This window comes from Archocentrus centrarchus, chromosome 1 (genome assembly GCF_007364275.1).
Source record: "Archocentrus centrarchus isolate MPI-CPG fArcCen1 chromosome 1, fArcCen1, whole genome shotgun sequence".
Lineage (NCBI taxonomy): Eukaryota > Metazoa > Chordata > Actinopteri > Cichliformes > Cichlidae > Archocentrus > Archocentrus centrarchus.
In genome coordinates, this window is record NC_044346.1 from 38435052 (window position 1) to 38458580 (window position 23529).

A 23529-nucleotide genomic window follows, 5' to 3' on the forward strand; every position below is an offset into this window, starting at 1 on the left:
TGTGAATATCTAAAAATAACACACCCTCCAACTGAACTCCTTTAAAATGTTCTTCGTCTTGCTGTTACCTTTGGCCCAGAAGTTGAATCATATTTCTTCTTCTGTGGAGTCCTTTAAGCAGTTCTTTTTTCATAACTTTGGCTGTTGTATCGTGCCCAGTGGAAATTCTGGTAACCAGTTTATTTGTGGCAGCAGGGCTCCCTAATTACTCGCTATCAAGCAGCTTCTCTGCAGCCGTACGGCGGCATGTTGGTGCCAAAACAGAAGGAATGCCAAAGGAAGTTTCTGTGCTCGAAATAAACACTGCAGAATCTTAATGTTGATGTGACATTTTAACCAGTGTGAGTCTGTGACTGCAGGGCGACGAAAATGAAGCAGGAATGGGACCAGTCACACTTTAACTGTTGTGAACAGGCGATCTGTCCACTGGAGTCATTTAAAGGACCGGAAACTCCCCGAGGACTAAAGGAAAAACGCCCCCTGACAGCCTGAATGACTCCTGGTGGCTATGATTCATATGGTTTCCCCTTTAAGGAGATGCATATGAATGCTGTGCCTTAGGATGACTCTGATATTATACATCCTTCTTATGTTGTGTTTGTCTGATTTCACAGTTGCATTCTTTTGCCTGAAGCTCAGAACACTGTGATTCAAATGAGGGTCCAAATCATGAGTATTCATCACTGAGAGGAAACATCCATACATAAAGAAAGGAAATTAGCATAAACGTGTAGGATACTTTGCCTCTAAACATATATGAAAGTCGTCATCAGCACTGCAGCTATGTTCTGGAAATCGAATTTGTTCTGTGTACGTGCACAAATGGGCTCACTTGCTGTCGCTGCTGCAGTTAAAGGTCATTTTTTTTTCTTGCCATGTTGCTGTAACATCTGTGTGTTGTGTTCACATCAATATTATTGTCAAATAGAAACACGAGCTGTATAACAAGCGGTTAAGCGGTTCTGTTTTTTACATCAACTGTTTTCTTTGTTTTTCCTAAAATTATAAAAGGTTTTTATAATTTTACTGTTTTACTGAAAGTATAAAAAGTACTTATTCAGCAGAAAACTGTTCCACCATATTTTATGAATTATATTTGTTTGTAATGTTTGTGCTGTGAGGACAGCATGCCTCTACATGAACAGGCCTACACCTTGATTTTTAAAAAGCATATTTAAATATATTAATAAAATAACAATAAATCACAGTTGAATCAACACAGTTTGAGATGTGAGGAGAGATTGCTTTTGGTTTCATTGATGTCTATTTGTATGTAGATTTAACTGGGCAAGCATTGCCGCCCTGCTTGCCCTGACAGAATGCCACTGGTGTCTAGCACAGTGGAAACATTTAACTGAAAGTTCAACTTTGCAGCAGAGATGGTATTTAAAAAAAAAAAAACAGATGCACCCACTGTGACATCATCCATCGGTTTATCCAGTCTTGATGTGAAACCTCGAGCTGAGCTTTTTGGAGAGGAGTTGGATAGTCAACACTCAGATTCAGGACAAAATATGCGTCTCTTGTCCTGGTTGCGGAACATTGGCCTGGCTCTTTATCCTCTCAAGGATATTTGAGTGATAATTGAGGATAATTGAGGGTGTGTGAGAGTTTGTCTAGCCAGTGTGTGTTTTGTGGACTTCATTTAACTGCATCCCTTGTTGTAACCTTGGATTAGATAAGTGGATTGATTTACGGATGTGTTGCCCTACTTAGCCCTTGTTTCATATATATTTTGACTTCACTTTTGGTTAGCTATCATCAAATCTATCTTAAAGACATATGGGAGACATTTTAGGAAGTGTAGCTCTGAATATCTGTGTTTGCAGGACTGATTTTAATCTTCTTTGTTTTTTGGTAGGGTTTTTTTATACTCAGCTGATTTTTATTTCCCCTCTGTGCACCTTCAAAGGCACAAAGTTCTACTGGTGCCCCCTTTAATGTATTTTTAATACCGGTGCTGTTGATGATGACCTTTCCTCCTTTTTTCTTTCCTCTCCCCAACTGGTCTGTGATTTATAGCAGGAGCCATCAGCCACACCTCAACCAGCATTTTCTCTCTTAAAAAGGGGGTTCGACTGAAGGACAGAAGGGAAGTCCTCTTGCACACATGAAATAAATAACATGGCTCAGGGGTTCGGTGTCACATGGTGCGTCATTGATGGAAGAAATGGGGGCGAAGGGGGAGAGAGGAGGGGAAAAAAGCTGGGGGTTTTTTTGAGTCAAAGGAGGTCTTATTTTTCTGTGTTCTTTGTGGGTTTGATGTTATTCACTTGCTCGCTGTGCTTTCTGTGTGAACTTCCTGTGCAGAGTCAGATCTGTGTGTGTTTGCCTCTCTGTGCCTTTGTCTGCGTCTGTCACAGTTTATATGCTCTTATGGGAAATTAAAAGGAAACAAAGCTCAAGTGTGAGTTGTGCTTTCAGACGTACAGCACAGCAGTGTTTTAGCCAATTATTTCTCCCTCGTCTGTGTTTCTGTAAACAGCAAATCGATGCAGTAGCCAGACGGCTTAAATCAACATATACTCTGTATAGGAAGAGGATATTATTGTGCAGAGGGAGGTGACAGCAGTGAGTTATTAACAGTGTTATTGCAGCTGCATGATACACATCAGACTGTCTAACTTGAGGTTTAGATGAGCATTAATTTTTATAGAATGGTTTCAATAACAATAAGATATACTTGTCTTTATTTATTAATTTTTTTTACTGCTAGCAGGGGCGTGCAGTCATTTATGAGTAGGAACCTGTACAGGGGGTGATGCATCTCAGGGTTTCGGGCAAAAACATTGTACAACATCTTAGTTTTCTTATTTTTTTCATACATGATGCACATACAGACAAATCAACACTTTTTGTCAGATAAAAATGGTGTGACGCCACCGTGTCTGTCTGATGTGGGGTTTGTGTGGGAGTCTGTGTTGTGCTGGGAGCTGGGTATTGAATAGTAGACTCCATTTCTAGTTCATAATGCTCACCTTTTCTGGAAGAAAGACACCAGTGTGTAAAACACTCCAGTGAATGGACCTGGCAGCAGGTCAGCTTAGGCCGAGCTGGCGTCCGGGCTCATAATGCTCAGACAGGAAGCCTTTTGTGTATGATCATAAAGTTCTGTGACGCTACCAATAAATTCAAAAACTGTATTTTAAATATGTCTGATCTCCTCTTCAAGGTTGTCTCCATGTGTGCCTCTGGGCCTCTTCCAGCACTGCTCATGTTTTACCATCACTCTTTGGCGTTCCAGTTCTGCCTACTCGCCTCAAATTAAATTTTTTCTTTAAATAAATGGACAAGTGTTGGGCCACATCTGAGTCTTTGAATTCAGGTGTTTCAGTCCAGTTGTCACAGATGGACAAACTCAAGCACCCAATTCCAGGGTTGTTTCATAAAGAATTGCATCTCCTTCTGCTGGTAAGCCCACGTTTTTGTGTTTTCCTCCCAGACATCATAGTGCTGATAGCATCCGTGGCGGTAGTGTCGGCAGGCAGCCAAGGCAACATCTTTGCCACCTCTGTCCTGCGGAGTCTGCGTTTCCTGCAGATCCTACGCATGGTGCGAATGGACCGAAGAGGAGGCACCTGGAAGCTGCTGGGCTCTGTGGTCTACGCACACAGCAAGGTAGGTGTGGGGGGCATCAAGAGGTGAACCACCTGAGCAAGAGCTCGGGCGACTCTCAGGACTTTCTGATTCTGTAGCACCTTTCATAAAGGCATTAAAGAGGACTTATGCTCATTTTTAGTGCCATATTTTTATTTTTGGACTGTAATAGACGAGCTTTGCATAATAGTTTCTTGTTATTTTGAGGTGACAGTGGTTTGTCTAAGCATTGGTCACCTGCCAAACAAGGTGCAGTCCAGCACAGCAACGTTGCCCCTGCCAGACTGCATCTATTCTATTCTTCCTGAATGCTTTGAAGAACAACAAGAAGAAATGACCTAGAGTAAAGCATATGGCGTCGAGCAATAAGTTATACACTGTGGCCCTTTGAAGGACTTTAATGCAGGTAACACTGCTTTAGCAACTGCTTTAGCAGCACATCAGGAGGTTGTTTTTGGCTCACATGTCACTTTGCTTTAACAGAACAAGGGCTAGCACCAGAGAAAGGGTCAGTAAAAGGTCGTCAACTGGTAATAAAGTTTTGTTTTTGTTCTCAGTGGTCAGAGAAAAGCAGATTTAGGTCAATCTGCTGTCATATGCCAGCATTGTTGCACATTAAACAAGTGCTCCTTTTTTCCATGGCTATACTCTGAATGACCTTTGACCTCTGCCTGCAGGAACTGGTAACCGCCTGGTACATCGGCTTCTTGGTGCTTATCTTCTCGTCGTTCCTCGTCTACCTTGTGGAGAACAAGTTCAACAATGAGTTTGCTACGTATGCTGATGCCTTGTGGTGGGGCACGGTGAGTTTGGAGGAATATCTGCACTTCTGCCTGCCAGGATTCAGAAAAACCCCCAAATGGGAATGATGTTTTTAGCAGCTGCCAGACAATCTCTGCAGCTACAGCTCACTGTCTCCTGACTTTCCTGGACAACAGCAGAGTTTCAGTTCTTTGCACCAGACAAAGCATTTTACCTTGCAGGCTGTCAGATCAGTGGGTCCTGCTGTGGATGCAGAAAAGCAGAGCCTTGCTGTTATTATCTCCTGTTCAGTTCTGCCTCTGAGCGCTGACAGCTCGTCCATAAACATTAGCCCCGCACGGCTCCGTGAAACACCATTTTCAGTCCAGCTCCGAAATTCATAATGGTGCAAAACGGCCTTTGTCATGAATGGCAATCAGAGCCTGAATGAAAAATGTCCAGGCTTCCAAATCAGAGGGGTAGATGGATGGATACGTGGACAGATAGGCAGATAAAACCGGCACAGTAATAAAAACCAAGCAGGGAGTTTCTGTCGGTTCCAGCCAGGTTTATCTGCCCCGTCACTGGATGCTGAATACACTTCATTAAATCCGGCTTTCATCGAACACACGAGAATGCCTTTATTCAGTGGTCATATTTTGATGCACTAAGTACCATCACTTTGAATCATTATCACAATTAACTCTCTTTCTTCTTTTATTAAAACGTCACTCGATGACTTCTTTCACAAAGACATTTCAGTCCCATTTTCTCCGAGTCTGAGCTTTCATATTGTCAAAATGGCCTCTGCGTATATCTGCAGATCATCTTCAGATGTTTTGTATATAAAGAACAACATTCGCTGCCTCAAAAAGTTTTTATTTTTTTCGACCAGAGCAGAATAAACATTTGAGCCGCAGGCTTTTCAGCAGAGTACTCGGATCCAAGGCCGCACAGACGGCCGCCCGCTAACGCCTCGGCGCAGGTTTAATCATTCAGATGTGATTGCGGCGCCTGAAGGCATCATTTAAAATCATGGAGAAAATCAGGCGGTATGCAAAAAGGTAAAAGATGCAAATGTAGCGCAGTGATGCACAGCAGTCGATATTTAACACTGAGCAGTCTGAGAGGAATAAAAGTCTTATTAGATTAGTATAGGTAAGCAGAAAATAGATTTTCATTCAAGTCTACTATCCAAATAAACTAATTATTACTTAAAGGGCCAATTCAGCAAAACTGCAAACTCTGCCTCTGAGCCACAGACACAAAGATTACACCTGTTTCTGTCCTGCATCATTACAACCGTCAAAAAAATGACATTAAAATAGGTTTTAATGAGGGATTTTCCAAATGACTTTATAATTTGCAACCAATTAGTAAATAAATAATTTACTAATAGATTATAGATGTCTACATAAGCCATAATCAACTTCTGGGTTACCAGATTGTTAAAATTCCTTTAATTAGTGTTTATCTTCCTGCAGCGTGCACGTACTGTTACAGCACAACCCCAAACCAGGGCCTCTTAGAAGCCCTAAAAGATGTTCGAAGCAACCATAACTCCGGTTTGGTTTGTAAAATCAAGTTTTGATTTTAAATATGAATCAAAAAGCTTGTGTTTAAACAGCCAGAGGCTCCCTCAGTGCCTGATAATAAGTGATTTGTTTTCACAGATCACTCTGACAACCATCGGCTACGGAGACAAGACACCAAAGACGTGGACAGGACGGATGCTGTCGGCAGGGTTCGCCCTCCTCGGCATCTCCTTCTTTGCCTTGCCAGCTGTAAGTTTTTCATTCTTCTCCAGTTTTCTGCAACAACATTTTTAATGGACTGATTGAATTAATTTACTTAATGTGCAAACCTGCTATCATTAATATCAATTCAATTATATTTTATTGATATAGTGCCAAATCACAACAGTCACCTCAAGGCATTTTATATTGTAAGGTTAAAACGCTACAATAATTACACAGAAAACCCAACAGTCAAAACGGGGGGGGGGGGGGGGGGGGGGGGTCATCTGCTGTGAGGGGGGAGAGAGACAGAGATTAATAATAACTAATGATTAGCAGCAGCCTAGGCCTATAGCAGCATAACTAAGGGAGGGTTCAGGGTCACCTGATCCAGCCATAACTATAAGCTTGATAAAGGAAAGTTTTAAGCCTAATCTTAAAAATAGAGAGGGTGTCTGTCTCCTGAATCCAAGCTGGGAGCTGGTTCCACAGAAGAGGGGCCTGAAAGCTGAAGGCTCTGCCTCCCATTCTACTCTTAAGTATCCTAGGAACCACAAGTAAGCCAGCAGTCTGAGAGTGAAGTGCTCTGTTGGGGCGATATGGTACTATGAGGTCTTTGAGATAAGATGGGCCCTGATTATTCAAGACCTTGTAGGTGAGGAGAAGAATTTTAAATTCTATTCTAGATTTAACAGGGAGCCAGTGAAGAGAAGCCAATATGGGAGAAATCTGCTCTCTCTTTCTAGTCCCTGTCAGTACTCTAGCTGCAGCATTTTGGATCAGCTGAAGGCTTTTCAGGGAGCTTTTAGGACAGCCTGATAATAATGAATTACAATAGTCCACCCTAGAAGTAATAAATGCATGAATTAGCTTTTCAGCATCACTCTGAGAAAGGATGTTTCTAATTTTAGAAATATTGCACAAATGCAAAAAAGTGGTCCTGCATATTTGTTTAATATGTGCATTGAAGGACATATCCTGGTCAAAAATGACTCCAAGATTTCTCACAGTGTTACTGGAGGCCAAAGTAATGCCATCCAGAGTAAGTATCTGGTTAGACACCATGTTTCTAAGATTTGTGGGGCCGAGTACAAGAACTTCAGTTTGATCTGAATTTAGAAGCAGGAAATTAGAGGTCATCCAGGCCTTAATGTCTTTAAGACATTTCTGCAGTTTAACTAATTGATGTGTGTCATCTGGCTTCATTGATAGGTAAAGCTGAGTATCATCTGCATAACAATGAAAATTGATGCAGTGCTTTCTAATAATACTGCCTAAGGGAAGCATGTATAATGTAAATAGAATTGGTCCTAGCACAGAACCCTGTGGAACTCCATAATTAACCTTAGTGTGTGAAGAAGACTCCCCATTTACATGAACAAATTGGAGTCTATGAGATAAATATGATTCAAACCACTGCAGTGCAGTACCTTTAATACCTATAGCAAGCTCTAATCTCTGTAATAAAATGTTATGGTCAACAGTATCAAAGCTGCACTGAGGTCCAACAGGACAAGAACAGAGATGAGTCCACTGTCAGAGGCTGTAAGAAGATCATTTGTAACCTTCACTAATGCTGTTTCTGTACTGTGATGAATTCTGAAACCTGACTGAAACTCTTCAAATAAACCGTTCCTCTGCAGATGATCAGTTAGCTGTTTTACAACTACTCTTTCAAGGATCTTTGAGAGAAAAGGAAGGTTGGAGATTGGCCTATAATTAGCTAAGACAGCTGGGTCAAGTGATGGCTTTTTAAGCAGAGGTTTAATTACAGCCACCTTGAAGGTCTGTGGTACATAGCCAACTAATAAAGACTGATTGATCATTTTTAAGATTGAAGCATCAATAATTGGAAAGACTTCTTTGAACAGTCTAGTAGGAATGGGATCTAACAAACATGTTGCTGGTTTGGAGGAAGTAACTATTGAAGTTAACTCTGAAAGATCAACTGGAGCCAAAGAGTCTAAAAAAATACCAGCAGCGCTGAAAGCAGCCGAACATGAAGAATAATCTTTGAGATGGTTATACCATACCATACCACTTTATTTATAAAGCACTTTTAAAAACAACAGGGCTGACCAAAGTCGAATAATTTGAATAATTTTTCTCTAATGTCTAAAATTTTATTTGTAAAGAAATCCATGAAGTCACTACTAGTTAACGTGAAAGGAATACTCGGCTCTACAGAGCTCTGACTCTTTGTCAGCCTGGCTACAGTGCTGAAAACAAACCTGGGGTTCTTATTTTCTTCAATTAATGATGAGTAGTAAGATGTCCTAGCTTTACGGAGGGCTTTTTTATAGAGCAACAAACTCTTTTTCCAGGCTAAATGAGCATCTTCTAATTTAGTGAGACACCATTCCCTCTCCAGCTTTCGGGTTATCTGCTTTAAGCTGTGCGTTTGTGAATTATACCACGGAGTCAGGCACTTCGGATTTGAAGCTTTCCTTTTCAGAGGAGCCACAGTATCCAAAGTTATACGCAGTGAGGATGTAAAACTATTGACGAGATAATCTACCTCACTGGGAGCAGAGTTTAGGTAGCTGCTCTGCACTGTGTGGGCACTGAAGAGCATAATAACGAAGGAATTAGATCCTTAAACTTAGTTACTACCAGTGCACAAAACCACAACATTTTACATTATCATTGTTTATGAATGAATGTTTTTATTTTTAAAGTTCAGCAGTCTGAACTGGTGTATTTCACCTTAGTGATACATGCAATATTTATTCCTGTTCATATAATTTCAGGGTATTCTGGGTTCAGGCTTTGCCCTGAAGGTCCAGGAGCAGCACAGACAGAAGCACTTTGAGAAGAGAAGAAACCCAGCGGCCTACCTCATCCAGGTAAAACAGACGCCCGGTTTTCTTTATTTTTTTTTCTTTTTCTCTGACACATATTACTGGAAAATAAAGATACTGATGCTGATGATTCAGAAACAGTGCCACTGCCATTCTCCAGTTTGTCCTTTTCTTTTGTGGACTCTAAAAAACCCAGTGAAAAGCAGATAGCCTTACTCTGTGCAGCCCAGCGGCCCTCATCTTCTCAAAGTTCAATCATCTTTTTCACCTCTTGCTGTTACAACCATAGACTGTATATAAAAGATGGTTATATCCACCGTGATGTCACCCATTAGTTTGCAGAGTCAAACCTGAGCACGTTCAGTTCATTCCCTTCTTCTTTGAAACCAGGAGTCATGACCACAAGGTAGATCTGAGTGAAACTGAGGGACGCTGCACACTCAGTGGGTCACGGCCTGTCAAAGTCTGCACACTTTGTTCTGCTTTTTTAAATGAGATAGTTTACAAATGAACATCAGGACGTGTTCAACAAAACTTGGAACTAGACCAAGAAAACAGAGCTTTCAAAGACGAGGCCGCCATTTTGTTTCACTTTTCCTGATGGTCTCCTAAACCTGAGCCAGATGTTTTAACTCCAACAAACTCGGGAGTGAGCAATTTATTCTCTCTCGCTGACCAAATTCAAACTTTTTCACCTTTTAAAAATGGAAAACATTAATTTTGCATACGTACAGAGGAAGAATCACAAGAAAAATCAGAGTCTAGACACGAATCAATGGAGGTCGTGATTATTTCAAGAACTTCCATGAAACTGCTTTAGAAATTGTTGGTTGGGCACTTTCAACGCTGCGACAGCAGTGTTGACATTGAAGTCATATGACCACAGTGTAATTCGTTTATAGCATGACATTAGCGGTTCACTTCTTTCTAACGAGAGCTGAAACATCTTTAAGAGTCCAGAATGAGTCTTTGGATTCGAACACCTTAAATCAAAAAAGTTTCAGTGTCATAAACTTTTTACTTCCCACTGATCATGTTTTCTAAAACAATCCCAAAGCCTGGGGTAAACGGTGTCTTTGTTCCCGGGAACCACGAGTGACACTAACTTGAGGTTTAGCTTGCAAATATCTCCATCTTTTATCTACAGTCTGTGGTATGAAGCACAGAAACATCACTGGTCCCCCCTCCTTCCTGCTCCCCGATCTTCGCTCGCCTTCGGTTTCATTCTGACTTTCACTGGTGTCGACCTCACGTTGTCCTCCTCGTATATTTTCCCATATGCTGCCTTTTCCTCTTCTCCATCATATGTTCCCATCTCCTCCTCCTCTTCATCCTGTACATCCCCATGTTGTACCAGGCTGCGTGGCGTTATTACTCCACCGACAGCACCAGGCCCTACCTGGACGCCACGTGGCGGCACTATGAGAGCCTCCTGCCTCCTCACAGGCATGTATCCATGCCTGACCACCGGCCGACCACAGATGTGTGACACACCTGTGTTTTTGTTTTCACTAATCAGCTCTTCTACTTTCTTTTCTTTTCTTTCCTCCTCTTCCTCCTGACTTCCCCTGGGGCCTCGTTTTTGTTGTTTTCTTTTCTTTTTTTCTCTATTTATCCTTTTTTTTTTTTGTTCTGGGGGGTTCTATGAATTTTTCCCTTCCTCTCGGTTTTTTGTGTATTCTGCATGCAGTGTGTTTGGCGTAGTTATGCGGCTGATGAGAACTCGGTTTCCATTGCTACCTGGAAGCCTCACTTGAAGGCGTTGCATACCTGCAGCCCTACAAAGTAGGTACAACTATGGCAGCTGGTGTCTGTGTTTGGTGTCTGTGCCGTCCTCCTTTCCTGCACCTGAACTCTGTAAATTTAAAGTTCTTCTTTTGCTGATTCACTTTTCCTGCTCTGTCCTGTTTTATGTATCTGCTCCGTTCTTTTCATTGAAAATGTGTCTCAGAAGTGATTTTTATCATTTGAATTTATAAATAGTTTCCAGGCTCTGCTAATCTAAAAATATTTCTTTAAAAAGCTGACTCCTTCGTCTGCTATCCCATAAATGTCCCTCTCTGTGTTCAGTGCTCAATGGGCCACAAACTTCCACTGCTTAGAGGGACTGAGGCAGCAGTTTTAGCCGTCAACTTTTCATGGCACATCTATTTATGACTCCAATTGTGGCTTCAGTGAGCCAATCAGGCTTTTTGAACTCGAAGCCCTCAGTCCTCTCAAAAAGCCCCTGAGCCCAGCTTGGTTTTAAGGGAAGGTGCACCTATTTGTCCATCACTGAAGAAAGAAAGTTTCTGTTTTACATGAACGTGATGAGGGACTCAGGAGGAGTTGAGCAATTTCCCCCATGTCATAAAACCTTTCACTTCACCACGCGATTCTTCACGTCAGCATCCCGACAGGTCATTACGTTAAAAAAATTAAATGATTCACAAGTTAAAATATTTAATGAATCCTTACATCATTTGACCTTTTCCAAGTTAACAGCCCACGATGTGCACAGGGGATGGTTTTAAATGTGATGCTTTTTAATTTGCATTATTTTTTATATTTACACTTCATAAAAAACTGAATTACACCCAGTCCAAGTGTCACAATCTGAGGCCAAAATCGAGTTTTTTGTTTCCTCTGTAACCATCTCTGAGCATCAGTATCGTGGGATATGACACAGTTTGAGTAGGAAAACTTCACAACTTTAATGTCAGCGGCAGGGAGGAGCATTGGTACCCTGAATGTTTGATGTGTTTTCTGATAATACACAGAGAACTTCAAAAAGTGCATTCTGGGTAAAATTTCCAGGCTCATATCACCATGTGGGATCTGTAGCATAAGAACGGTCTCCCTGTGATTCCTTCTGTGTCTGAATCATTTCTAAAATCATCAAAAATTCAGTCTACATCTTAGCATTAACATCATGCCTCATGGTGTCACACAAACACCTGATCAGCCCCCGTCTGTCCACACAGCAAACACAGCACCTTCACCAGGCTGGAGAAGAAGCTCCTCTCAGGCTGATGTTTTCTATTCTGCACCCTCGACCTCGTTCTGGTTAAATGTGACGTAAACAGGATTTAATGATCCTGAATTAGTCATTTCAGTCACTTCAAGACTGTAAAAGGGGACTGGCTGAGGGATGGAGGCAGGAATGATCTCCATGCACCCACCCATCCATCCATCCATCCACCTATCCATCCATCTATCCATCCATCCATCCATCCATCCATCCACCCATCCATCCATCCATCCATCCCTCCACCCTCCCACCCACCCATCCATCCATCCATCCATCCATCCATCCATCCATCCATCCATCCATCTATCCATCCATCCATCCATCCATCCATCCATCCATCCATCCATCCATCCATCCACCTATCCATCCATCTATCCATCCATCCATCCATCCATCCATCCACCCATCTATCCATCCATCCATCCATCCATCCATCCATCCATCCATCCATCCCTCCACCCTCCCACCCACCCACCCATCCATCCATCCATCCATCCATCCATCCATCCATCCATCTATCCATCCATCCACCCATCCATCCATCCATCCATCCATCCATCCACCCTCCCACCCACCCATCCATCCCTCCATCCATCCTCCCACCCACCCACCCATCCCTCCATCCATCCATCCATCCATCCATCCATCCATCCACCTATCCATCCATCTATCCATCCATCTATCCATCCATCCATCCACCCATCCATCCATCCATCCATCCCTCCACCCTCCCACCCACCCATCCATCCCTCCATCCATCCCTCCATCCATCCATCCATCCATCCATCCATCCATCCATCCATCCATCTATCCATCCATCCACCCATCCATCCATCCATCCATCCACCCTCCTACCCACCCATCCATCCGTCTTCCACTTATGAATTTATTTACGGTGCTCACCACACCAAAAAAAAAAAGCTAAACCTAAGAACAGCACATTGACTATGAAGCTGCCCGATCCGTACCAGGAAACAGTTTAAGGTCTTCTTCCTGTTGCTGCCTTTCACAATAAAAGTATACACTGAGTGACTGCTGTACTCTCACCCACTATTGGCTACGCATTTTAGAAAAGATCATTAGCCACTAGGTTACAAGACGTGGAAACTAAAGCAAAATAATTTTTATGCAAATGACAGTCAAAATAACAGATCATCATAATTTGATGACATGCACTGTGAGAAATGAATGTTGTGTGTCCCAAACATGAAAAGCACGTTAAAAGCAGAAAAGCTGCCCTTAAAAGCTCGATATACAGAATTAGCCTCTATAATTTTTATGCACTTTCACTTAAAGACTGTTTAAAATAAGCCACCCTCCTGTTTCAAATCGGGCATCTAACCAGGCTGCTAAATGCTAATACTCGAGGTAGTTATGCACCTTGAATTACAGTAACAGGGAGCTTTCCTTCTATGGATAAAGAACCTTTTAAATTTTTATGATTTGCTCATTTTTCCAGCACTGAAAACACCTGATGGTGATTTATCTAGACTTCCCTGCAGACATGCAGCCGTTCAGGTTTATTTTCCACCCCTCCTGTGTGCACACATTGCAGCGAGTTTGCTTTTGAAAGCCATCTGTGGAGCCTGGAAATATTGGGGCAACTATCTGCAATGTATACAATATATATATTGCAGATGGTTACATATAATGTACAGTTACAACTTCACGATTACTTTATTAAAAGCCATGATGTGTAAAACATACCCTTCTTGAAACAATGAAGTCACTGTCTTCTCTCACTGCTGCTGCTGCATGAACCTGCATGTTTTTAGTGAGCCTGCTATTTGTTCAGGTTTCCACCGAGGGGCCTTTTATTGATTGATGTGCTGCTGCCTTCAGATCCTCTGCGCTTATGAAATAAACAGCTGCTGCCAAAGCTTGTGATGCCGAACTCTTCCCATCGTGCTGAAACACACTGGTGTGTTTGCAGGTTTTAGCTCACGTATACCTCGTATTTTAATGAATTCCTACAGCTCACAACATCACGATTTTAACAGGAAAATAAATGAATTTTTAAACATGCCAGGTATGTAATTCATCACTGTGGACATGAGCTCCCTGCAGCTTTCCAAGAAACAGATTTTTAGTACAAATCCTTTTAAAGGAATGCTTTTAGGGACAAAATGATCCAGTCTCTCTCAGTTCTTTACAGTTTATATTACATGCATTGTCCAGTAATCTCACTGTGTATTTTATCATCTGGTTTCCTGGCCTTCATTAAGCCAACGCAGATTATGTGATTGTACAGAATGATGAACCCACTTCCTGTTTTACTAAATTAACAATATGATTATCTTGGAAAGTCCAACATTTTATGAAAAAATAAAAACTGTTTTGTTTTTTGAATTACTATAATGAGATCTTCCATCCATCCATTTTCTACCACATGTCTGGGTCTGGATCTCCTCCCAGTTGGACATGCCTCACCTAGGAGGCCTCAGGATGCATCCTGGTCAGATACACGAACCACCTCAGCTACGATGTGAAGGAGCAGCGGCTCTGCTCTGCGTCCTTCCTGAATGATCGAGCTCCTCACCTTGCCTCTGAGGAAGAGCCCTGCCGCCCTTCGAAGGAAGCTCATTTTTGCTGCATGTGTCGCTCCTCAGCGCTTGGCCGTAGGTGAGGGGAGGAACGTGGATCGAGCTGCAAATCGAAAGCTTCACTTTCACACTCAGCTCTCTTTTCACCACAAGGGACAAATACAGCACCTGATCACTGCTAATCACCATCACCAATCCGTCTGTTGATCTCCTCTCCCACCCTCCACTCACTCATGAACAAGATGCCCAAAGATATTCCTCAATCAGGTCATTCCCACCCTGGAACGGGTGCTCCGTTCATTTCCTACTTTGAACCAACAGCTTCAGTCTCACGCGCTAATTCTCATCCGAGCCATTTACTCATGCGCTAACCGGCCCAGTGTGAGCTGGAAATCGATGTTTGATGACACCAACCTAACCACATCATGTGCCACTGAACCCGACGCCCTCCACCTCTTGGCTGCACCTATAAAGTCTGTCCAGAAAAGTTATGGAGAGTACTGATGAGAGGCTAGCCTGGCAGAGGCCGGCATCCGCTGGGGACGGATCCGACTTAGTGTGAACCAAGCTCTCACTGCGGGGAATGAATAGCCTGTAATAATGGATTACATACCCAATATTCCTCGGTCTCAGAATAGGCCAAGCTGCAAAATAAATGATACACTGCATTACCGTGCAATAACATTGTAACTTTGATTGAAAAAGACTGGATGTTCACTGTGGTAGATTACATAACTTACCATACAAAAATAAATGGAAGCCAAAGTGGAAAATAGTAGTTAAGCTTTTTTTAATGTAACATATGAGATTTCTAATAAATGGGCTAAAACTTGCAAAAGCACCAGTATTATAAGTGTTGTCCTGTTACTGAAGCTTTATGAAAAGATTTTTCCTCATGTATCTCCTTCTTTTTCTATCTGTCTGCTACAGGAAGGAGCAGGGAGAGTCGACCACAAGGTGCGTGACTGTTTGAATCTTCAGTGTGACACGAAGTTTTAAGTCCATAATTTGAGAATATGTCAGGGCATTGAACCCAAGGTTTTATTAATAGAGCTGGATACGGCACCAGTGCACCACACTGGGAAAATGACCCGCTGCCCCAAAACTGTTTTCACCATAGAGCAGAAATATAATATTTTTGGTCTAATTACTCTTTTTCTTTTAATCCTTGGAGGTTTCACATACATTACCACAAAGATATATTTTATGGCATCTTAACGATGTGAAATGCAGGATCCTACACCTACACCTAAAAACAAAGAAATTCAGCAGCTGTCCAGTTAAGAGTTAGGGTTAACCATCTATAGAGGCCAAAATAATCTTATGCGTCAGGCTGTAAACGTGTTTATTTGTGTCCAGCTGGACGTTTTAACCTGGCTGTCTGCAGCGATGGACTCGCTTTAGGAGCCGGCCTCTTGTGGTCATTAGAGGAACTGCAGCTTCAACCCTGCAGTCTGATTCCCGGCTCCATACTTTGCAACTCACTCATTAGTGATTCACTTCGGCCACGCCCACTGATTTATGCTCTACAGGCTCACTTTAAATTTGAATGATGTCACAAAATCAGAACTTCATATATATTTACAGCATCCTATGCAGGACACTTCTGGTGTTTTCAGTTTGAGCCTGTGCACAGCACCGCTTTCATTTATTTTTTTTATAAATGCCGCTCATTTAAGCTTAATTTAGAGGATTTTTTTGTAACGCACCAGCACAAACGAATGAGCACTGAGGAAATGCAGCTGAATCACGCAGCTTTATCAGCTCTATTAACACATTCACGATCAGCACAATTACCTACAAATTTGGAACAGTGGCCGCCCGTCTTTGAGGGCTCTTTCTGCCGCGTTCATACGCGACCTGCAGGGTCACCCGGACAGAAAAGTTGCCCTAACCGGAGCAGCTGAAGGCCATGAGGGTGACGACATGTTGGCTGGCGAAGTAGCCACTTTTACACAAGCACTCAGTGTGACTCAGTGTTTTGACTTTGCTTGTTGCTCTCTCTCTCTTTTTGTGGCTTTTTCTTTCCAAAACAGAAAAAATAAAATCATTTACACACCCACACTCACCACACACACACACACACACACTTATTTTCATGCTTTAAACCATCTTCTTGCCTAAGGTAGCCATTACACACTTATTAAAATGTTACCCTGTGTGATTATGTCTTAATATTGCCTAATTTTTTTTAATGAAATCAGTGCTCCTGATGTTTCTGTTAGCTAATGCATTTATAGACTCATTTGGGAAGGGCAGCGTGCAGGGCAGTGGAGGCTGCGTGATGTAATATGTTGTGTTTGCAGTTATGAAACACCGAGTAAATGTTTGTCTGCAAACCACCGCTGCAAACTGAAGGCAGGCGTTTTTGTTTCTCTGTCCCCCCTGGAACCTGGTAGCATATATGAAATATACCACAATGTGCAAAGAGTGATGGAGGTTCTGCAAACCCCCAACTCTATTTACATCTCCACTGCAGCATTAGAGCTGCACTGGGCAGTCCGTGCTTTATTTATTAGCAGATGCAGTATATATGTGAGAAAAAGCAGTGCGGGAACCAAACCCTTACATAGGAAACAAACAGGATTTGCTTGTTTATATCCTCAGTAAACCCACACGTGTCTGTGTAAAGGTCCCCGTCAGCTCACTGGTGATTCAGCCACTTGTTGCCATGGCCCAGCTGAATTCACATAGTTAAATGAGGGATATCGACATGAAGTGTGTGAGTCACCAAATTGCAGCCTTTTTCAAATGGTGCTGTAGATGTTCATTTTCCTCCACTAAGCTCAATTTGCCTCCATTCTGCTGCTTCTAAATGTCAGTGGTCGACAAATTGAAACACCGGCGCTGACCGTATTACTTCGTACTTCACAGACTTCATAGATACAGTCCTGCAAAGGTTTATCGCTCACAGTCGTTCGGCAGAGCTTAGATCGAGACAGCGGCGGTAAGAAGCACGAGGGTTTAGAGATAAAGATTTTCTCTCATCTGTTTCTGCCTCATGTAACACATCACCGTGTGTCTATCTCCCCCTTGGTTTTTAGTAAAATTCATAGTAATAAACAGAAGCTACTGAGGAGGTGTACTGCTCGGAAACATAGGTACACGGCATCTCTGCTCCCCGTGACATGAAGTTTTTCTTTGGGAATGCTGACTAATTCTTGGTGCATGGGTATCTGTAGGAGGCTGTGCAGCCTCAGAGAGAGCAGAGCCAGAAAACCCTGCAGGGAGACATCAGTCGCCTTCATAGTAACACACTATCTGCCTTTTGTTTGATATTTGCCTGAGCAATGCGCTACTTGTGCCTGTTGTGATTTTGGTTGTTAACCGTCAGATCATTACAGTCTGTGGCAGATTTCGTTCTCAGCAGCAGATCCTCTGAAATAACTAATTAGCTTTTTCTCTGGACTGAAATTATCATGCGTGTGTGGTGCAGCGTTAACATCTTCTTCTTCACTCACCTCCTTGGAGTCCACCTAAACTATAAACTGCACTTCACTCACCATAAGCCACACAGACGTTAAAACCTCAGGGATCAGCCCCTTCTCCACTGAGACCTTTTTGCTTCTTATTGCCAAAAAATTGGATTTAAAAAAAGTCAAAATGGCCACTCAAGTGGGGGGGTCATGGGTCAAATTTTGTTACGAAAATCCAAAGGATGTCAAGTTTACATTTGCCCCCGAGTGCCTCGGTGCCTGTCTTCTGCTCAAAGGTGAGCGACACCAGCTGACGGTAGCTAGAAATCGCTAAAAAAGGTGATCGCTAAAATCAGCAGTCAGCTCGCAGCACACGAGCAGATCCAAATAGTATTTTGCTAACATTGTTAGCAAGAAAGCATGTTTCGCTAGCTCTGTTGAATGAAGGGCGATCCTCATAAAAGATGGATGAAGCCACATCTGAAAAGTGAAGCCGAAGAAGACGTGCCCTAAGCCCGCTTTCCTTTTAGTGGCCACAAGGGGGCGGCCTCGCTGGCTGTAATAAGACTGTCAGTTGTGTAGAAGTCTATGAAAAACGGCCCTCTCACTCTGTGTAAACGTTTTCCTGATGACTTCATGGGCTCACTCGTTAGTGTTAAGTCGCTTTGGATAAAAGGTGGAGGATAATCCAGGATACACTCATTGGCTGATAACTTTTTAATCAAATCACTGGCTGCTGCGTCCTGTCGAGGTTCAAAATGCTCAAGGTTTAACCAACCAATGGGTAACGCCACACTGGTGATCCCCATCTTTTATGTACAGCCTATGGATTCATCACAAGCAGGGTTTAAAAGTGAGAAAGTACCGAGAGGCAGACTCGCACATTCAGTACCGAAATCAACAGATTTGCTGACAATAAGAAAACTTCAGTTTAATCCACAGCACAGCGTTTAAATGATGCACGGCTGACGCCTGTGCACGGCTCTGCATGCTGTCATTCTGCATAAACTCAGTTACTCCCTCATTATCTCCACACCTCATGGTCCTGCTTGTTCACACTCTGCAGGTAATATTTTTTTTAATTAATTTTCATCCATAAACTCACACTTTTTATATGCAGTAAATTTAATGTAACCGTGGTGACACCGTCTGCCTCTTTTAGTGAAGTGTAAACTAATTGGTCACACAGGATGGCATACTGTGCACAGTGGCAGGAACAAAGCATCATCACACAGCTGAAGCACCATACCTAACCAGAGCTTGCATTTTGTTTAAAGCATCTGCTGCAATGCATGCTGGTCTGTCTCCATCTTGTCCTGCAGCCCTTCAGCCTTACACTGAATGATGTCTGCCACGTTCAACAGTTTGTATAAGAACATTTCTTCCAGGATAACTTGTTGTTGCTATCGTGAATCTCATTTATCACTCACGTACGTTTACCTTTTTGTCATTCCACACCATCACTCTCTTCTTCTTCCCCTCCTTGCTCCAACATCCCTCTGTGCTACTCTTCATCACTAATTTTCAGCCAGAAGTTGAGCTTCAAGGAGCGGGTGAGGATGGCGAGCCCCCGAGGTCAGAGTATCAAGAACAGGCAGACGTCTTCGATGAACGACAGGCGCTCGCCGGTGGCTGACGCCGGCACAGAGGGCACCAGTCCCGCCAAGGTTCAGAAGAGCTGGAGCTTCAACGACCGCACGCGGTTCAGACCGTCACTCCGCCTTAAGAGTCAGTCCCGCTCCACCACTGATGGTGAGTGCACTGTTCTGCCTTCACTGCCAAGATAATATACATAAACTGTATATGAAAGATGGAGGCAGAGCCTGCTGTTTCACCCATTTTGGAGTCCATATTTTGAAGTCAGGCTTCTGGCCCCAAGTGACTGCGTTTCGATGAGTGGCTGCAAGGTTATCAGCAAGCATGGTTAGGAAGCTGCACTCAGAGATTTTATAAATATCTGGTAATTAGTGCTAAGTAACAGATTAATAGAATGCTGTACCAAAACTGAAGCACAACCTTCTTGATTGCATGATAATATGATTAGCTGAATGCTAAAATTTTAGAGGGAAAATTGCCTATCCTGTATGAAAAATTACAGATATTAACATTTTTCCTTTCAATTTTGAAAAGTATCAGTGCATAGCACTAATAAAATCTTTTAAGTTTAGAGCAGGTCTGAATAAATATTTTAGCCATTTAGCTCCATTCACTGCTGCTCCTTTCAGTACAGGAAGTATTAACCTCTCCTTACACCCGCTCTGGCTCTTCCTGGAGTGCTGCCTTATAGAAATAAGTGTAAACCCACAGCTTCTCCTCATCAAATGCTCAATGAGAGCTCAAAGGGATTTTTTACCAAAAAAATATCAAATTCTTCCTTCAAGTCCAAGGATGTGATAACTGAATGCCCGAACTTCACTGCTCATATTTATTTGACTCTCGATCCAACCCATCAGAGCTGGTTTGGCTCACTAATCACACAGTGGAGTGGAGGAATGCTGATGGCTGCTGCGCTCCCTTTCTTTGGCCTAGCAGTGCCGGCCTGGCGAGTCCTCCTGGGTAACGGCCAGTTGGTGTTTGTGGGCGGACTGATGGATAGATGGAAGGTGGGGGCGGTGAGCTCCAGGAGCCATATGGGGTGTCAGAGCCGTCCAGCTGGCTGAAGCCTGCTGGTGGAGAGGAATCATTAGCCAAGCTAGCCAAAACCAGACTGGTTGGCTGGTTAGCCACGCTGCGTCTGATCACTCACATGTTGGCTAAGTGAGACATTAGAGGACGGGAAACATCTCCCTTTCATTAGAGCTTAATTAGAAGTGAAACCAGGAGTTATTTTAGTGGAAAGTTTTTAATGGAGCAAATCATTAATCAGCACTGTTTTTCATCAGCAGCAGGTCTGACAAAACCCACAAGCTGTGGAGTAATCGATCCTTTCCCGAGTTCATCTGCAGTGTTTGGTTAAACAGGACGCATCTACTGCGCTGTAACCCTGTGCTTACCTCTTCAGGCTCTTCAGGGTTCCTGCTGCATCTGGAAAAGCTAAATTAAACCTTTGTTAAAGCTCTATTTTAATGCTTTTTTTGCCACATACTGTATGACAGTAAAGTGAATCTCTGGATTTGGGACTGCACCGCTTTCATCTGTGGTTCAAACTATTTGGACTCCAGCTTTTCCACCAGCTCACTGCGAGCCCTGCGGCCCAACTGCAGGGTGAGATCAGTGGGTTAGTGAGCTATGCTGAGCTTAAAGTCACAGTTTTCAGGATTATGCAGATGGCTCTCTTTTTACCTGTTAGATCATCATGGTAACCTATGGTGAAAGCATACAGCGACCTGATCTGGAGGTCACGTTTTTTCGATCTTGATCACCTGTTCCTCTGACTGGAGCCGGTGCTGCTCAAACACTTCCACCACCACCATGATACTCCCTATCTCCAGCACGGGCTTTGGGTTTTTATCAAGAAAGCATTAAGCTGTGGTCTCTCATCTGAACAGCTTCTTCAGTTCTAACAGCTGATGAGGAGCTCCAGGCTAACACATGAACCAAGGTGTGAATTCTTCACCCTAACAACTTGAGTCACACCTCAGCTCGTGTGACCTCAATGACTCCGGCTGCCGTCGACTTGGGCGTCTTAGACCGCCGTGACCTTGATGACTGAGAACCTACAAAGATATATGTTGAACAATCTTTGCAGAACCCCTCAGGCCCGACCCGAGGCATCTGGGAAGTTCATATATAGAAGATTACTGTTAATTTAAATAATAACACCAACTACAGGACCCTAATTTTTTAAATCTCTCTGATGTTACCGTGGAGAAGCTGCTACAGCTGCATTACTTTATTAACCTAATGCCTCCTAGCATTGTCAGTGCACACACCTCCAGCCTAAAATAAACAAATGGCTCCAATAAGACAGAACAAACCATCTCCAGATGTAAAATATGGTGGCCAATAAGAGGAGATAAGACCCTGTAGATACCAAAACTGCACCGCCCCATTTCTTAGACCCATCTTGGTTATGATTTGTAAAACAAACCACGATTTGAATAGTTTCCGTCAGTGTTTTTGGAGTAATAAGACTAACAACTGAATCTGTTGTTTGTGTGGATGTAAAATGTCCTCGGTGACAGAGTGGCTTCATCACTAACAGAAAAATGAATGATCCTCATTTTCTGCTGCCTCCCTCCCAAACAGCAGACTCCAACATCACAGCCGAGGACGCTTTTGATGAGAAGGGCTGTCACTGCGACATCTCGGTGGAGGACTTACAGCCCTCGGTCAAGTCTGTCATCCGAGCTGTGAGGTGAGAAGGAAATGAGACTTCCTCTTTCAGTCCAACTCCTCCTGCAGTTTCTCTGTGACCCAGACTGCAGGCAAACGAACCCTGATTGCAGCCAAACCCCCCCCCCCCCAATCATCTTGTGATTGAATGAGCTCGAGGGATTAAAGTGACCGGATGGTTTTTATTTCTTTTAGTTTATTTTTGGATCATCAGGAAATGTGGTTAGTGGGAGGATTAAAAGCTGTGCAAGGTGATCGTGTCGCATGGAAACAGAGTACACGAGCCTTCGTGTCCCGAAAGAAACGGGAGCCTGTTAGAGGGAGGGACATCAGAAGTTCCTACCAGGAGGGGTTACATACGAGTTAAAGCAGTGAGGATGTTTGAACTGTGGCTCAGCTGTGAATGTAAATTAAATCAAAGTAAAGACTGGATCTAAGAGAGGGTTACGTTTGTGGATGAGCTCTATGTGACCTTCAGCACAAATTAATTACTGCGATTTAACAAATTCAACACATTCAAAACAGTTAAAAACGTTTTCTGTTAAATGTTGCTTGATTTTTTTCCCCTCATATGTAAAATATAACTCAAAGCCTTCAGTTTTTTTTTGTTTTTTTAAAGTTATGTTCAAAAATGCTGGAATATATATATATATATATATATATATTTTTTTTTTTGATATGCTGCTTTGAAAATAGTTATAGCATGGCTTCAACTAAATATGCTTATAATATTGTTTAAAATCAGTTGATTGTGAGGAGACGACCCACGTGTCAAACTCGAGGCCCAGGGGCCAAATCCAGCACTTCACCAACATTAACCCTGGTCATCATTTTAGGTTAATAAGCTTTGGCCCGATCCATTCTGCACACACCAAACTAAACACCTGCAAGCTAACAAGCTTGCTTACGCTTACGCAGAACACACCCCAAGAAAAGTCGTATTCATTCACCACAGGACAGTCTCACATTAGCCCCCCTTTTTTTGTCATTCTGAAACCACATGGCAGCAGAGATACGAAGGTGTGCAAAGGGGGTTACAGCAGCTTCAGGAAGTCACTAAGAGGCGTGCAGCTGCAGCAAAAATGCTCTTTGAACCAAATCTCCAAGTTTCACAGTGACAGAGGGAACAGTTGCATCAGCCGTGCCATTCAGAGGAGGCGTTAACTTGGCACTGATACATTTTTACATGCATCAAATTTGAGTGACACTGAGTTTGACTCCCCTGGTTTGGTGCTCAGGATGGACATCAGTTACAGCTTCCTCGCCCCTCTCCACTTTGCTGCATGGATCCGTTTATTTCCGACTCTTTCAAACACATTCCCTTGAATTCAGACTCGCAGGTACTTAAATCCAAAGAGCTGCTAAAATAAGCAGCCACAACCTCAGCAGGTGTTTCCATAATATCCGAGG

The 23529-nt window shown here is 42.9% G+C and overlaps 1 protein-coding gene across 4 annotated transcripts in view; it reads left to right on the forward strand.

Moving 5' to 3' along the window:
• kcnq5b (potassium voltage-gated channel, KQT-like subfamily, member 5b) overlaps window positions 1-23529 on the forward strand; it is a 133114-nt gene that overhangs the window by 104323 nt on the left and 5262 nt on the right. For 2 of the 4 annotated variants that reach the window (XM_030730682.1, XM_030730698.1), the window contains exons 4-11: window positions 3443-3618; window positions 4275-4400; window positions 6012-6122; window positions 8825-8920; window positions 10566-10660; window positions 15359-15385; window positions 19373-19596; window positions 22033-22141. In XM_030730682.1, coding sequence (XP_030586542.1) covers window positions 3443-3618; window positions 4275-4400; window positions 6012-6122; window positions 8825-8920; window positions 10566-10660; window positions 15359-15385; window positions 19373-19596; window positions 22033-22141 — 964 coding nt within the window. The remainder of the gene's footprint in view (window positions 1-3442; window positions 3619-4274; window positions 4401-6011; window positions 6123-8824; window positions 8921-10565; window positions 10661-15358; window positions 15386-19372; window positions 19597-22032; window positions 22142-23529) is intronic. The other 2 variants (XM_030730689.1, XM_030730705.1) reach the window with 1 other exon arrangement.